At 36.8% G+C, this 15,871-nt stretch overlaps 3 protein-coding genes across 9 annotated transcripts in view; 2 read left to right on the top strand and 1 right to left on the bottom strand.

Annotated features, from left to right (window-relative positions):
• Positions 1 to 15,871, bottom strand: part of C7H12orf60 (chromosome 7 C12orf60 homolog) — a 17,684-nt gene continuing 1,813 nt past the window's right edge. The window contains exons 1-4 of one of the 7 annotated variants that reach the window (XM_028143977.2): positions 14,490 to 14,546; positions 5,135 to 5,248; positions 2,402 to 3,207; positions 1 to 239 (exon numbers count right to left, since the gene is read on the bottom strand). In XM_028143977.2, coding sequence (XP_027999778.1) covers positions 2,453 to 3,184 — 732 coding nt within the window. In that variant the 5' untranslated portion in view covers positions 3,185 to 3,207; positions 5,135 to 5,248; positions 14,490 to 14,546 and the 3' untranslated portion in view covers positions 1 to 239; positions 2,402 to 2,452. Of the gene's footprint in view, positions 244 to 2,401; positions 3,208 to 5,134; positions 5,249 to 6,130; positions 6,233 to 14,489; positions 14,547 to 14,906; positions 15,026 to 15,250; positions 15,339 to 15,871 lie in introns of those variants that run through there. The other 6 variants (XM_054719252.1, XM_028143975.2, XM_054719251.1 and 3 more) reach the window with 6 other exon arrangements.
• On the top strand, positions 12,007 to 12,695 carry SMCO3 (single-pass membrane protein with coiled-coil domains 3). Its single transcript, XM_008140439.3, has one exon. It carries the CDS (start codon positions 12,018 to 12,020, stop codon positions 12,693 to 12,695), a length of 678 nt encoding a protein of 225 aa, XP_008138661.2. The 5' UTR covers positions 12,007 to 12,017.
• WBP11 (WW domain binding protein 11) overlaps positions 15,330 to 15,871 on the top strand; it is a 14,879-nt gene continuing 14,337 nt past the window's right edge. The window contains exon 1 of the mRNA XM_028143974.2: positions 15,330 to 15,448. The gene's annotated coding sequence lies outside the window, so the exon portion shown is untranslated. The remainder of the gene's footprint in view (positions 15,449 to 15,871) is intronic.

A 15,871-nucleotide genomic window follows, 5' to 3' on the forward strand; every position in this document is an offset into this window, starting at 1 on the left:
AAAATTGTCTACTGATAAAAAGGGAAGCTGTTATAAGTATTAGAGGACTTTTCTGTCTTTCTTCCTTTTATTGTTTTTTAGTAATCATGCATTTTGTTTTGCTTTTGCTTTATGCAATTCACTTTTTTCTCCCTACTTATGTTTCATTCAAACAGGTCATACTGTGTGCAAGGTCTCAGAGGAGGAATGAAACGAGGCATAAGATAGAACCAGGTGTGTCTTCCCCATTTTGTTCTTGTCTACCTGAAAAAAAAAAAAAAGAGTGTAAATGAGAGTTACCCCAAATCAAAGTCTTTGAGGGAAACATTAAATAAGTGTGATAGGATTGAGAGGACTACAGCTTTCCCTTAATGTTTTCTTCCACAAGCTGGGAAGCAGCAACAAAGTAGTCACTAGAGTGGTGCCCAGTGGTGAGAAAACGGCTGTGAGAGGCGCTGTGAGTAAGGCCAGCATCTGAAGATTATGCATCATTATTGAAATAGGCACCACTCATCTCTAACATTAAGGGGCCACACTAGCCACCATTTCCACTGGCATCTCTGGAGGACTTCCCTTGAACTACCATTATATCACAGAAGGACTCTTCATGGTTCTTGTCCCATTCATTTCCACCTGGATCCCCCCAGCTGTTGAAACATCCTGAGACACAAACTACAACCAAGAGGAGGGAGTGAAACCCAGGGCACATACAAGTTCCAAAAAAGTAGCAAAGTGAGAGCAGCACCTTCCTACTCCCATTTATACGTAGGTGTGTATTTTTTGAGGGGATAAAAGCAAATGGATCAGCTCAAGATTCTCCCCAATATAAGACACCAATTAACAGATATCTATTGCAAATGAATGAGGTTTCAGCTTTGGAACTGAGACAAAATGCAGAATTAATGTATTAAAAGGCATGCTTTTTCCAAGCCCTCTAAACCCTGAAAATAGTCAAAATCCCCTTAACCCTCACCACTGGATATTGTGATGGTCTTATTGTTAGGGAGCAAGGAAAGAATGTCTTAGTTAAGATGACAGTGGTAATTACAATGACAGCCTTGGCTTTGGGGCTGAGCTCTTGGCTGGGCTAACAAAAGTGCAACTTTCAAGTAGCCATAAGTAAGAAGATTATCTTGGTGGAAGTGACTGCATAGAAGGCTAAAAAGTACATAGAATACCTTCTTCTTCCCTCTTCATCAAAAGCTCACAAGTAATTTCTTTCTCTTTCAGTTTCTCATGTTTCAGCCTTTTTTAAAAAAATATATTTTTATTGATTTCAGAGAGGAAGGGAGAGGGAGAGAGAGGGATAGAAACATCAATGATGAGGGAGAATCACTGATTGGCTGCCTCCTGGACGCTGCACACTGGGGATCAAGCTCGGAACTTGGGCATGTGCCCTGACCAGGAATTCAACCTTGATCTCCTGGTTCATAGGTTGATACTCAACCACTGAGCCACATCAGCCAGGGTGTGTGTTTTTTAACAGAGTACAGAGACATTTTCTTTTTAAAAGAGAAAATAAGGTTTAGATTTTAAATGAGGAAATGTTTAAGTAAGGCAAATAACAAGCATTTTCCCCAAAAAACAAAATTCCAACAAAAAATTAGAGTTATCAATTGCTTTTCTTATTCTCAACTAAGTTCCTATTAGTTGTCAAGTGAAATAGGGCAATCTTGAGAGCATACACTCATTTAGAAGCATGAGAGCCAAAGACTTTATGGTAGATAAATGGACTTATTTAACTTTTCTTCCCCGCTACAAGCACATCTCAGACAAGTGTCATGGCAATTTCATTGTGAGAGATTAGATCACCTCCAATTTTCAGCCTCTAATATAGGCTAATCATAAGATCTCAGTAGGAGACCAATGAAAACAAATCATATACTCTAATTTTATTCATGTAATAAAATTATATTACTTCTCATTCATTTTTCTTATTTCCTTTTGGATAAATCTAATAAAAATATTGATTAGATTGTTTATGATAGCCAAGGCCCTGAGGTATATAGAAATTGGTATATGAGTGACAAAAATGCAGAGGGTTACTTTATATGCTTCCTAATTCTGAACATCGTTTCTGCCAGATTATCTACTGATAATGTTTATATTTACCTGGACTTTGCACTATAGTAACTAGAAATAGAATTACTAAGAGTGAAAGTTAGTTTAAGGTTATTTAAATTATCCTTTAAGATGATATATAATGTTTAGAAACATCCTCAAATCAAATGTAATATCACCTTGATTTTTTGACAATATATTATTTTTAGGAATACCATTTCAAGAGGGCTTTCTTATTCTTTTTATTTGACTAAAGCAAACTTGAAGCAAATTGTTGGCCAAGTGACTACTCTTTGTACCAATGTCCCAACAGACCACATGCCTAGCATCAAGGATCTAAAAATGTGCTATGAAAACTCACAGGATTTGAACTCATTTTCTGCCAAAAATGAGCACTTCTGTTGCACTTCTACTAGTCATTGACTTTCTTAATCCCATATGCACTAATTTCCAGAGTCTGTATGGCCTTTTGGAGGATCTCTAAGGTTGGTCTCATATTTTTAACAATTTGCTCCAATTGTTCTGCGGCTGACTCAATGGTATTCTTAGCATTCGCAATTTTTAGTGCATCCTGCAACTTTTTCACATTGTCTACTGTACTGACTTTGGATGGACCTGCACTTGAGCTTTGCTCAGATGTGGTAGCATCTGATTGCTCTTTGGTGTCTTTTCTATAGAAGTCACGTAATTGAAGACTCATGATGGGATGCATCATCAAGAGTGAAAGAGCAGATTCCAAACTCGAAATGATGTTACCACTACTCATCAGAGAGACAATGAATGGTAGATGGACTTGTGGTAACTTTTCTCTAGATGACTGCTGCAACTCTTTGACATTGGTATTCTTCTCAACCACTGTGCACATCGCTGTTGCAATCTTGGAAAATATAGGTGGCTTTTGCGTGTTGTCATCCTTGGCCGCCACTACAGATTGCATCTCCTTAAAAATTCTGACCATTTGTTCAAAGACTTCCTTAACATAACTATCTTCTTTCACAGCCATTGAGATGATATGAGAATTCATACAGCTATTAAACAATTCGGTGAGTGTGTTTGTGACGGCAGCAAAATCTTGAATGTGAAGAAAGAATGTTTTGGCAGCTTGAATCAGCCTCTCTTTATCCTTTTCTGACTTTGAAGACATTTCTCCAACAAAATGTTTCAGCACTGCAAAACAAAGCAGGAATCCAAATGAAAACTAAAAGAATATTTGTTAGCCATAAAAAAAGACACAACGTATTATCTAAATATGAAGAAGACTCCAATTAAGGGTTGGAAAGCTACACAAGCTTTAAAGCAGAAATGATCCTCTGCTTTAATAAAAATAATACCAAAACTATTAAACCTGAGTAAGAGTGTTTCATTGGATTTAAACCACATATCAAATATTATGTGCTGGATCCTGAACTAGATATGTTGTTATATATAGTGACACTATTCTCAGGTATTACCCTCAATAAGCATTCAATCTAGTGGAAAAGATTGAATAAAGTATTACAAATTATACAGAGAGGCTGTGGTTCTAGTTAAGGTAGAGCAAGTACCTTCCATACAATCTTTCCTACTGATTACAACTAAAAATATCAGACAAACTATACAAAGTAACAATCAGATAACTCTGAAAGATGAAAAACAGCAGACCAAAGAGGTAGAGAATGCAGCATTTCAAAGAAGATCAAGGCCATTTGATGCAAAATCCCAAAATGTCTGTCCTGTCTAAAAATGTTTCAGTACTTTAATCACAAACTTCATCTTTTGCTATAGAGAGGAGTGTTAGTGTCACTAACCATTGTTCATCATCCTATTTGTGTGTGTGTGTGTGTGTGTGTGTGTATCTCCTCTAAAATTTTGTTATATCAATCATCTCCTCTTTCTTTTATGCTGTAGACTAAATAGTACCCAAAAAAATTCATATGCTGAAGCTTTAACCCTCAATATGACTATATCTGGAGATAGGGCATATATAGTAGTAAGATTAAATGAGGTCATAAGGGCACAATTCTGATATGATAGGATTAGTGTTCTTGTAAAAGGAAATACCAGAGATCTCACTCACTTACTCTCTGTCATGTGAAGGTGCAATGAGGTGACTACTTGCAAATCAGGAAAAGAGCCCTCACCAAAAACTGACTGGGCTGACACTTAATGTTAGATTTCCCAGCATTCAGAACTGTGAGAAAATAAATTTCTGTTTTTTAAGCCATCCAACCCATGATATTTTGTTATGGCTGCCAACTGGCATCTTCCACCTTCTCACTCTTCATTTTTCCTTCTCCGTTACATACATATTCAGTTTCCTCCTCAATTAAAAAAAAAAAAAAAAAACTTGACCCTGACTTCAAGTAATGACACCATCTCACCCCTTCCTTTCTCAAATTTCTCACAAGAGAAATTGTAATTTATTCTGTCCCCCATTGTTTTCTTATAAGGCACCAATTACTTCTAATTATCACATCTGTTAGCCTATTTCCAGACCCTTGCCATTTTGAGTTCTTGGCATTATTTAAAATTGCTAATTACCTCTTCCTACTTCAAAATTTTCTCTTCCTGAGGCCTCCATGATGTATAACTCTGGTCATTCTATGTACTAAGCCTTTATTTATTTTTTTTCACAAGCTTGTCTTCCTTCTTGCCACCAATAGCTTTGCAGTCCCCTAAGCTCAACAAGGCTGTGTCTTTGACCCTCATAATATTCTACACTTTCTCTCTTGGAGATCTCAACTGTCCCCATAACTTACAAATACCATCTGTATACAGATGACTCCTAAAACTCCTAGTGTAGCCTCAGCAGTTCTCCTGATCTCCAGGTCTTCATTTGCAGCTACCTAGTGGTCATCTCTATAGGTGACTATGCCAATATACTCCACACCATGTATCCAAAAACTGCACTTGTCTCCTCAAAAAACAAACACTTTTTCCTCTTAATCTATGCTTTATTTTCACTTTATTTTCCATATCAGATCTATCCCTAAGATTTGTTAATTCTCGTTGAACTTATTCTACCTATCCTCTCCCTGACAGTCCCATAACTACTACTCCAGTTACCTCTCATCTTGGGAGATAACTTTAATAGTGTCACATTTGGTCTCAATACCTTTAGTCCAGAGGCTACAGATGCAGTTCACAGGCAAAATCCAACCAGCAGATGTATTTTATTAGACCACCGCAATGTATGTTCAAAATTCATATCAGTTGCCAAATTTAAAAACTGAAAGACAGAAATTTTGATTTCTAGTGATTATTTTAAAAATGAGATGAACTGACAGCATTAAGCCCAGGATCTCAGTTGGAAATAATAATCAGAGTGGTAGTTCTCCTCTTTAGACTAGACATTCACCCTCTACACCCTTTTGTCTTACACTAAGTGTTTCAAGTACTTACATATCTTCCCCAGCCAATGTATGAATTGGAGTTGCTGACCAATTTTTACTGCTCATACCAACTAATTCAGTTTATATAAAGTGACTTTTCTTAAATCTAAATCTCCTAATATTATCTCACAATTAAAAAAACTTTATGGTTCAATATTGCCTAAAGAATAAAATAAATCTACTTGCCTTCCCTTCACAGCTTTCATATATACCTTGTACCACCAGCATAGTGGATTTTTCCCCAAAAAAATGCTCGACAGTTCTTTGTGCATCTCCTTAATATACCCTGTACCAATCTCCATACCCCAGCTCCTACACCCCTGTGGAAATCCTGCTTATCTTTCCATACCTAGTTCAGACTCACGGATTACATCTGCTTTTTGCTTTTTTCACCATACCCCTACCTGGTGGGGCCCGAGGATGCATCCATTACAAATTGACCCATTGGAATAAAAATAAAATAATATCCCACTCAGTCTTTCCTTAGGACTATAATAGGCAGCACCCTTAGATTTTATGTCTCCTAGCTAGCATCTTGGTTCTTTTCCCTCCAACCATACAATAACAGAAATTATTGTTGTTAATATAAGAAGAAGAGCTTCCATTTAGTCAGCTTTTGCCATAGATCAAACACTATGCCAAGTGCTTCACATGCATTATCTAAAACATTATCTCATTCAATCCTTATAACAATCCATAAATTATGTACTTATACTCACATTACACCAATGAAAATGTTTAGAGAGAGTGACCTTCCCAAGGATACTTGGTTAGTAAGTGGCACTTTGGGTACACAAAATCAGGACTTATTCAAAAGCCTGCAGTCTCTCCACAAAATTACACTGGGCTGAGTGATTCTCCTGCTTCTGGAGAAATAAATGGTGATTAGGAAAGAATCTAGGAGAAGATGGAAGACTCTGATCTAAACTTTAAGCTAAAAGAGTCACATTGGTCTTTAAGGTTTTTATATTGTTAAGACATTCACCAAGATAACAAGATAGATAGTGATAAACATCAGAAAAATTAATAGCACACCAAAAAATTCACATTTGGCTGGAAATATATTTGAATTTATATCTCTTAGGAACCTGAACAAAGCAGTCAGCAACAGATGGAGGTATAAATGCAACAGAAGCTAAAGGAAACATAATATCTAGACTAGTTGACAAGATGAAATCCCAAAATCTGAGCCCTGCAATCAAAGAGCCATCTTCTCTAGTGAACTGAATTAATTCAGTTGTATAGCCCTTTTCAAGAATAAAAAGTCCATTAAAGAACATAAAACTAAATAAGCTTTACCATGTTATTAGTCTTTCAAATTATAATTACTTAATATATACTACTTTTACATTAATATAAGAAATAGAAGAATTCTGGGAACTAAGTCATGTAAAAATAGTCCATAAACCAGACAGGCAGAGGGACCCAGCAGAGACAAGCAAAGCCTGTAAGTCATCACATTCCATCAGAAACATCCAGATGAAACCAAATGAAACAGCACTTCAACTACACTACTAAACAACTCCTGGGACTACTGAACTCGGAAACACAGCAAGGTAAGCAATCTGGGTGTTTCTAATATTGCTCCTCAATATTATAGGCAATTTGAAATAATATGTCAGTTCTAAACCCTAGCCATCAATATAATAAAGTAACAAAACAACTTTGTTTTCAGAGGATATCATGGCATGTCCCTTGTGATTATTTATGTCTCTGAAAATACTAGAGAAAGAAGAAAATTTATAGCTCATATAACTGATTGTCAGAGAAGACAAAGTGGTAAAGAAATCCATTTTAGAAAGGATTAAGGATGAAATGACACCTGTGTCACTGTGTGTTCATGTGAATTGTTAAATGTCCTTTTATGTCACTAATCACATCAATATTAATTTCAAATCACATCAATATTAATTTCTCTCTTTAAATTTCTATACCATTTGACAGTCAGTGCACTACTCTTATTCACAAAAGTATCCTGAGGAATTTTTATTTGAATATGTGATAACCAATCGATTTTCATTTTGTAAGGTAGTTCCTTTCCTGAAAAAACTAAAACAATTGCATAATATCACTAAATAAACTTTAACTTTTAGATACAATCATCGAAATATTTCTACCACTTCTTATATGCTTTTGAACGTTTACGTCTCAATTCAATAAAATTGGCATGGATTCAGTAAGAATCCATCTGACTGAAGCTAGTCTTTGTTTCCATTCCAAATGCTAATCACTGACATACCCAAATTTACTTCCTTTTTTACAAAATAACAAATTAAAATACATGTGCTTTCCAAACTCTGTTTTAGCAACAGAGCACTCATCAAATACAATTTTACCCACCCACAACACAAACACAGCAACACAAAAAAGCACAGTTGCTTCAGCATAGACTGGGGTGAAATAGGCAGCCAGAGACCAAGCGCTCCCCCTACTGGCTAGTAATTCCCCATCAGACTGTTGGGGCTCTTTTACCTATTTCAAGAGCCACTACGATCAAGTACAGATAAAACAGCACAAACTCTGCTGTTTAGAAGTAGATGGTAACAGTCCAGAGTGAATTTTTCAGTGACAGGGATCACTATCATGTGATAACAAATAATGTAAAAATTTACATTTACCATACAAAAGGTGCAGGTAATCAGTAGACCACTTAGCTACCTGCTAGAACTAATCTTTAGAAGTCATTTTTAAATTACTTTAAAATAATGTTTTAAACAGTGAATTTTAAAAAGTTCATATTTAATAGGCGATCCATGAAAAAATAATAAGATAGAGGAAAGTATATGGTTCAGAACTAATTCTAGGTACAATACTATATATTCTTAATAAGACATCACTTAGCCATGCCTAAGTAATATCTAGGATCTCTAAGAAGGGTGACTCCAATTAATTGAAGGGCTTTTGTTTTGCTGAGTGAAGTAAGGAGCTAAATTGTCATGGTCAATAGTGGAAACGCTGTACATTACCAACTGTGGTTTTTTTCCATGTGGTATATAACCTCACCTCTAAACATCAAGCATATATTTAGCAGTAACAAACTGAGAGGGTGCAAATTGTTAATCATCTTTGGGTGACTGGATGTCTCCATATTGACTCAGTATCAATACATACTAAAGTGTGACTTGTTTAAAATTTGAATTTGCACAAGTCAAGCATCACCTCTATCTACAATTTTGAATGACATATTACTTTCAAGATGAATGTAATTTTACTATCTTAACACGTTGTAGACCAGTAGTTTTATTGCTAGCTTTACCCAGTGGCCAGATAAGTTTCTATTGAACGAGTACAAAAAACATTTCACATGAATGTTAAAGGCACGCCTTAAAATTAAATACCCATTGCATTTTGAAGTTATTACATTCTTACAAGCTAATATCTTTTTAAAGTATGATACTTTCTAAAACACTGTGTAATATGAAGCGAGAATTCTCGTGAGCCGTCCGCAGTGTGTTAACTAGAATAGAATTTCCATGAAAGCAAGAACCATGTCTTTTTCATTTTCGTGTGCTCTACAGAACCTAGCATCCCACCTTATCCATAGTAAGGTGCTACTCAATTAGATAAATTGTTACTGAATTATTGAACTGCTTCCTTCACCAGGCTCTTCAAATTTCACCTAAGAAATAATTCATTAGTTTCACCTTCAAACCCCACCTCTCCTCCATCTAATTCTCTAGCATTTATTTCACTGTTTGGACAGAAATAATCTTGTGTGGTCAGTACTGGAGCAGGTATAGGAGCAGGCAAGCTGAAGATAAGGAACCCTCCCAACTACTTTCCCCAAGAAGAAAAGAGCTAGAAAGGTAAACCAGACTTAGAAAAATAAAAGTCCTTTTCTATTAGATCTGAAAAATAATTCTGAGCACTTCCTGATGTCTCTTACTCAAACTTATTATTGGCACAAAATTATGAATTGGTGCCTGGATCATCTGGGTATAAAGTGCACATGCAAGGGATTCAGCATGTTAAAGAAAATACTATGTTCGCAGTTGAAAAAATATTGTGTCTTTGGTTTCTGGTAAGATTGAACTTTTCTCATCAATTAGCTAATATTAGATTTTCTGTCTGTTCAGTTGTTTGCTAATTTAGGTATCAGATTATTACTTCATTAATAACATTCTTTAAAAATTAGTATTTCATTTTTTTTGTATTTTTCATAGTCTGCTTCTAGTTGCTTTTACATGGTCATCTTTGTTAATCAAATTTTAGTCTTTTTCAATGTTTTTAAGTTTGTAAAGTCCTCTTCTATGCTGACATTTTAAAATTACCCATTTTCTTCTATTTTATTAGTTGATTTTTTACATATATTATGCTAATAACATTTTTAAATCACCTTTAATCCCTAAAACTACCTCATTATGTCAGAATAATTTATGAAATAATAATCTCAATTACCATCAGAGATACTACATTTATTATATATTAAATCAAATGTGTAGAAGGGTCTGCTTTGAGGACTATTTTGTTCCACAATTCCATCTACTCTTTCACCTGTATAATACTGGTTAATATTGTATCTTGAGTGTTTTAATATTTGAGAAGGAAAAAGTCCCATCATTATTTTTCCTGAAAAGATTAGTCTCACCTATTCAGTCTTTCGGATATATTTTATGATTAATTTGTTAAGTGTGCTAAAATAATTAATTTGTTAAGAAGAAATTGTTCACTTGGAAGCATTTGACCTCCAATCCCAGAAGAAAGTTCATTTCTTCATTTGTTTACCTTGAGGTAAATAGAACCACACCCCTTTTCTGGAAGTTAGGCCTTCAGATAGTGGCATATGATAGTTGTTAAATATATTTCTACTTTTTCAAGGTAAGAAAAACTCCTCTCAACTAAATATCTGAATAGGGATGTAGTTAGTGATCTTCTTTATTCAAAGTCAGAAAGTAGAGTTTTCATTTCATGATAAGATCTGAAAACTAAGACCCCCCCCAAAAAAAAAACACAAAAAACATTTAATAGAAAATTCCTAGAAGAAAAAAGAGAAATCAAAGTCCAAATTTATAGTTATACTATCTGTTTACAACCAGATGGTGAGTTTGGGGACTATTTAATAGACTCTCAACAAACAATTTCTTTTAAAAAATGGGTATTTTTTAAGCACTGTCTTGGGGAAGTTTGTGTTGTGTGTGTGTGTTTTACTGGATCTGAATCAAAGATAAAAATGAATTTTTGACCATGATAAAGTTTATTCCACCAGGGGTACCAGTGCATTTTTCTAAATTTAACAGCATAGGTGATTGTGTTCCTCATCCATTTTTTAAATATCTTCCCTACTCCATTTCCAAATTGTATCTTTATGACTTCATGTTTCCTTTCCTGAGAGAAAAACACCTCACATCCTTCATCCCGTACTTCTCAGGTTGCCCTATCTAGCCTAAAAACCATGGTCCTAAATGAGGGCCCAAGATACTATCTACTCAAAGAGAGAATGTGCCAGATACCACACAGATATACAGAACTCCATTTTCTCTTTCTTTTCTTCCAAGAGTTTAAGTGAAAAATAAAAATGCCAGCACATAGCAATCCTACTCAAGGTATGCACATTGAGTGACATTGTTTTCACTAGGCTCACACTTTTTAGACAAATAACTCATAAGAACATGCTTATTCCTTTTTTCTCTTCATGGTACTCTGAGTCAGAAGCGCAAACACATGAGGCTCTTACCAGATTTATTCTATTCATTCTATGGTGTGCTTTGCTACTTATTCCTTAATACTTCTGTGCGATGGCATTATCTTCTTTTGGTAACTCTAAGTTATCTTAATAATGGCCAACCACAACATAGATTATTCTAAATAATTTATTTTATAAGCTTTGAAAATAGAGAATCAGAGAAATAGTCATAACTGCTGTCCCTTGCAACATGTCTTTTCTCCTCAAGTGAGATTGTAATGCAAAGAATCTTGAATCTATACTCTCATCACATGGATTTTTTTGTAAAGGTCTGTTATATTTGCCTTTCAATGTCCCTTAGGTTTAGAGAAATTGCCTGTAAAGTTATATAAAGTGATGTGAATATTGTAAATAAGATAACAGAGTATGTAAACAAAATTATATATTAATAGCCCTGTAAACTCAAAGATCTGAATATTCTTCTGGCCCTATTAATTTAACTCCAAATACTGAAGAAATCAACCCAATAGGTCTATTCAATGTGGTGACTAGAGGTTGGAGAAATAAAGGAGCAAACCATTAGCTCTGGTTATCAAGAGCTAACCATTTCAAACTGCAGTGTTTCAAATATGTTATTAAATATTACTTGAAAATAATCACATTTATTTATTAATAATCAGATGCCTCAAAAACACAAATATTTCCTATCTAGGATCTCCCCTCACCACAAAATGTAATTCCTTAATGTATCCATAGGTTGTATTCTGCTACCTGCGTCTCCATACACTGACTTCAAGTTTCATAAAAATAATTGTTTTGAAGAACCTGTTGAGTTTCCTGAGGAATTCCTTACATTGCATATTGCCACTTTGCTTTTCATGAAATAAAAGATTTCCTGGTCAAATCTATGCAAACAGCAGATATTTTTTAAAGATTTTTAGTGAACATTTACCATTTTATTTTTCAGAGATCATATTTGAAATATGGCTCAGAGTGACTTCCTCTACCCAGAGAACCCAAGGAGGCGGGAAGAAGTGCACCATCTTCACCAACAGCTCCTTGACTGCTTATCTGACAGCTTCCGTGCCACCAATGAGCTGATTGGAGTTTTAAATATGCATTTGGGGTGCAGGCTGGCCTCCATTGAGATGAACAGAAATGGGACCATCAAAGAAAACTGTGATACCATTATCCAAGCCGTGATGGAAATCCAAAAGGAATTGCAAAAGGTTGATGAAGCACTAAAGGATAAACTAGAGCCAACCCTTTATAGAAGGCTTCAGGATATTAAGGAAAGGGAAACAGAGAAAATTGCAATCGTACAAAAGGTTATTTCAGTCATCCTGGGAGAAGCCACTTCTGCAGCCAGTGCAGTGGCTGTTAAACTCGTGGGCTCCAATGTCACAACTGGCATAATTAACAAGTTGGTCACCGTGTTAGCTCAAATTGGTGCTTCTCTCCTTGGTAGTATCGGAGTTGCTGTGCTTGGCCTTGGCATAGATATGGTTTTCCGTGCCATCCTAGGAGCAGTGGAGAAAACGCAGCTACAAGCAGCCATCAAAAGTTATGAGAAGCATCTGGTGGAATTCAAGTCAGCCTCAGAAAAATATCATCATGCCATTACTGAGATCACCAATACAGTGAAACACCAAATAAAATAATCAGCCACCTTACTTGCCACTGGAATACTTTCTGCTTCTCTTTCAATAATAGTGTTTGGTTTCTTGGATTAGTTTCATTTTCCATAAGCTTCCAACATAGACATAAATACACTAACAGATTGGAAAGATTACTTAAGTTTTGCATCATGACAAATGCCTGGACCAGTTGGTGCTAGACCATGGGAGAGAATCCCAGGATTCTTCTAACTCTGCTCTACCAGCTCAATATTAGGGTACATGCTAATGTAGAGTAGTAGGTGTAGGGGTTGCCTTTTCCTTCCTAATTTCAAGTCAAAATCTTCAAAATGTACATTGAATGCAGAGGTTTTTATTCCTAACACTTCAGACATAATTTAGTTCTAAGAGGACATACTTAGTAATTTCTGCCTGGACACAAATCCTGGGTCTTTGAATGTAATAGAAACACTACCATAATTTCAACCATCAATTAAAATCCAATTTTCTGTAAACTGGAAAAGACTGGAATACAGTTTGTAACTTCTTACTTCTATGATGAAAAGAGTCAATGGTTCTGTAAACTTCTAAATTATACACTATAATCTGAATGGACTTTTAACAGATAAAAGTTAAAACTAAAAAAATAAAGGTTTTGTTTCTATAACTATAATCAACCCTGAACAACTGTTGTGTGGTAATTAAATATCCCTCAAGTGAAATGTTTGAACACTCTGGTACTTTTTTTTTTTTTAAGCAAATCCAAGATACACCTGCAAATAATGCATTCAGAGTGCAAGAGAGGAAGTAGCAACTCTTTCAAGAATTTGTCATTCAGTCTGGCTGGCTTGGCTCAGTGGATAGAGCGTCGGCCTGCAGACTGACAGGTCCTGGGTTCGATCCCGTCAAGGGCTACATGTCCTGTTTGCAGGCTCAATCCCCAGTAGGAGACCTGCAGGAGGAAGCCCATCAATTCTTCTTTCTCATCATTGAGGTTTCTCTCTCTCTCTCCCTCTCCCTTCCTCTCTGAAATCAATAAAAATATATTTTAAAAGAAAAGGAATTTGTCATTCAAAGGAAAATCATAATTGATTATCTTATGAATTTTCAGAAAAAAATAAATTTCACTTTCAATACTAGCAGAATGGAGGAAGTTGCCCTTGCTATATAAAGCTTTGGGTAGCCCATTTAATTAATTACATTAATTTCAGAAATATCCAGATACTATGGAGGCCTAATGGTTCAGTTAAATTTCTGCAGATGGAAATGTTTTCTAAATCCTGCACCAACTAATAATTTCCTATTGAGACTCTTAGATTATACTTACAAAATTATTAATAAGCTGCTGATGCAAAAATATATTTGTTATAGTTGATTCTTGCATCCAAGTTCAAGAAATGTCTTGAAATTTAAAAACCTCAGCATATCTCAAAAAGTAAAAGCTAGATGAAATACATTAATTTTTCAAAAATATTAATTTTCTCTTCTATCATTGATTTTTAATATTAGTTCCAAAATATTACAATGTACCTTTAATATTAAATATTTTTGTTTATGTTTTACTGTTCTTTCTGAGACTCAAGTCAGTCTAAAACCAAATCTAGAATTTCCTAAAACGAAGGTTAGTTCAGATAAAGGACCAATCTTAAACAGTTAAGTGCACATTTAAATATTCTACTAAACATTAATATGTATCTCCACCAGTATTTTATAATATTGACAATTGATTGTAGGAATTGACCTATATCTAACACTTTCCTATAAGGAATATTCAGATTAAGATCAGAAATAAACAAGTGTATTCCTTAAGGGGAGAATTTTTTAAGTATTTAAAATTACCTTTAAGAGGAAAAGACAGGGGAGGAGTCTTAGAGAAAGAGCGGATGGAAGAGAAAGAAAGAACCTTCGAACGCTAGAACTAAGGGAATACTCGCCTACGTATAGTGACGTCACATAGGGTTATTGGCTGGTGAAAAACCAGAGCCAATATAACCACCTCAACTGTCGTAAATTTAAAACTGACGGTACATGTATCCCCACACTTCCTTTCCAAAAAGTGATCCTGCAGATTAGCAATCTGGGACTCCAATGAGGGCCCTGATTCATTTGCTCTCTTGTCTACAAACGTTCAGTGTGTCCATCAACAACTACTGAACTTCCAGACGGGCATGACGCTGGCAACACACAGTAGCAAATATATACATATTCGGGGATTCGTTTCCAAACAGATAATCCTAAAAGATCACACTAGCTTACGTCATGAAGAAAAAAAAAAGAGTCCCAGAACCAGTACAACTCCGGGACGCAGAAACACCACAACACACTTCTCATTATTGAATCCGCCGGACTAAAGCAATCAATTTAAGCACCGGAATTTGGACAGAATATCTCTGGCCCTAGAGACAGGGCCATCTTTACACCAGCCAATCATATCCGAGCTGGCTCGTTTTCTTACTCCTATTGGCCTACAGCAGTGTCGATCAACTTGGCGTCTTTGTACTGCGTAACATTAGGGCGGGCTCTTAGCGGATAACCAACCAATGGGGTTCTGTCTTGGAGCGGAAGCGACTCCAGCCGTGGAGTCCTTGGTTACACTCTACCTTTCCTGGGCCGGGAAACGCTGAGATCTCGGGCCCACGGGGATAGGAAGTGACGTAGGGATGGTGGCGGGGCGCGAGGTTTCAAGATGGCGGTTGCTGGATAGCTGACCGGGAGCCGAGGTGAAGGCCCCTACGAAGGGAAAGAGGCCGAGCATCCTCCCCTCCCGGCTCCTCGCAGTCCCAGAGCCCAGCAGAAGTGTGAGTGTGCGGGATCGTCCCAACCGGGTTCTTCCTCTCTCCCGTCCCTTCGTGGGGCCCGCGCGGTGGCCGCGGGGACGGTAGGCCCCTGAGCCCCGCTCTTCCTCTCCGCGGTTGGGGTCTCCCGGGTCACGGACCGGAGGGATCCCCGAGCCTGGGGCGGAGCGGCGACCAGCGGCTAAGCGGCGGACTTCGCCCGGGTCGGTTAGCGCCGCCTCCTGTCTGTCCACGTTGATTGGTAGGTGGCCTTGGGTTTGCTGTCTGCACCTCGAGTCGGGGTCAACCGTCGCTATGGTGGCGGCAGTTGCCGCTGAGGTGACTGACCCCTGGCTGGCGTGGCTCCTTCCCCGGGGAGCCTCTCTGCCTGTGGCGAGTTCCCTCGTGGCTTTGTGGCCCGCTTTCCCTGTCGCCTGTGCTTTAAGA

The sequence above is a fragment of the Eptesicus fuscus genome, chromosome 7 (genome assembly GCF_027574615.1).
Source record: "Eptesicus fuscus isolate TK198812 chromosome 7, DD_ASM_mEF_20220401, whole genome shotgun sequence".
Classification (NCBI taxonomy): Eukaryota; Metazoa; Chordata; class Mammalia; order Chiroptera; family Vespertilionidae; genus Eptesicus; species Eptesicus fuscus.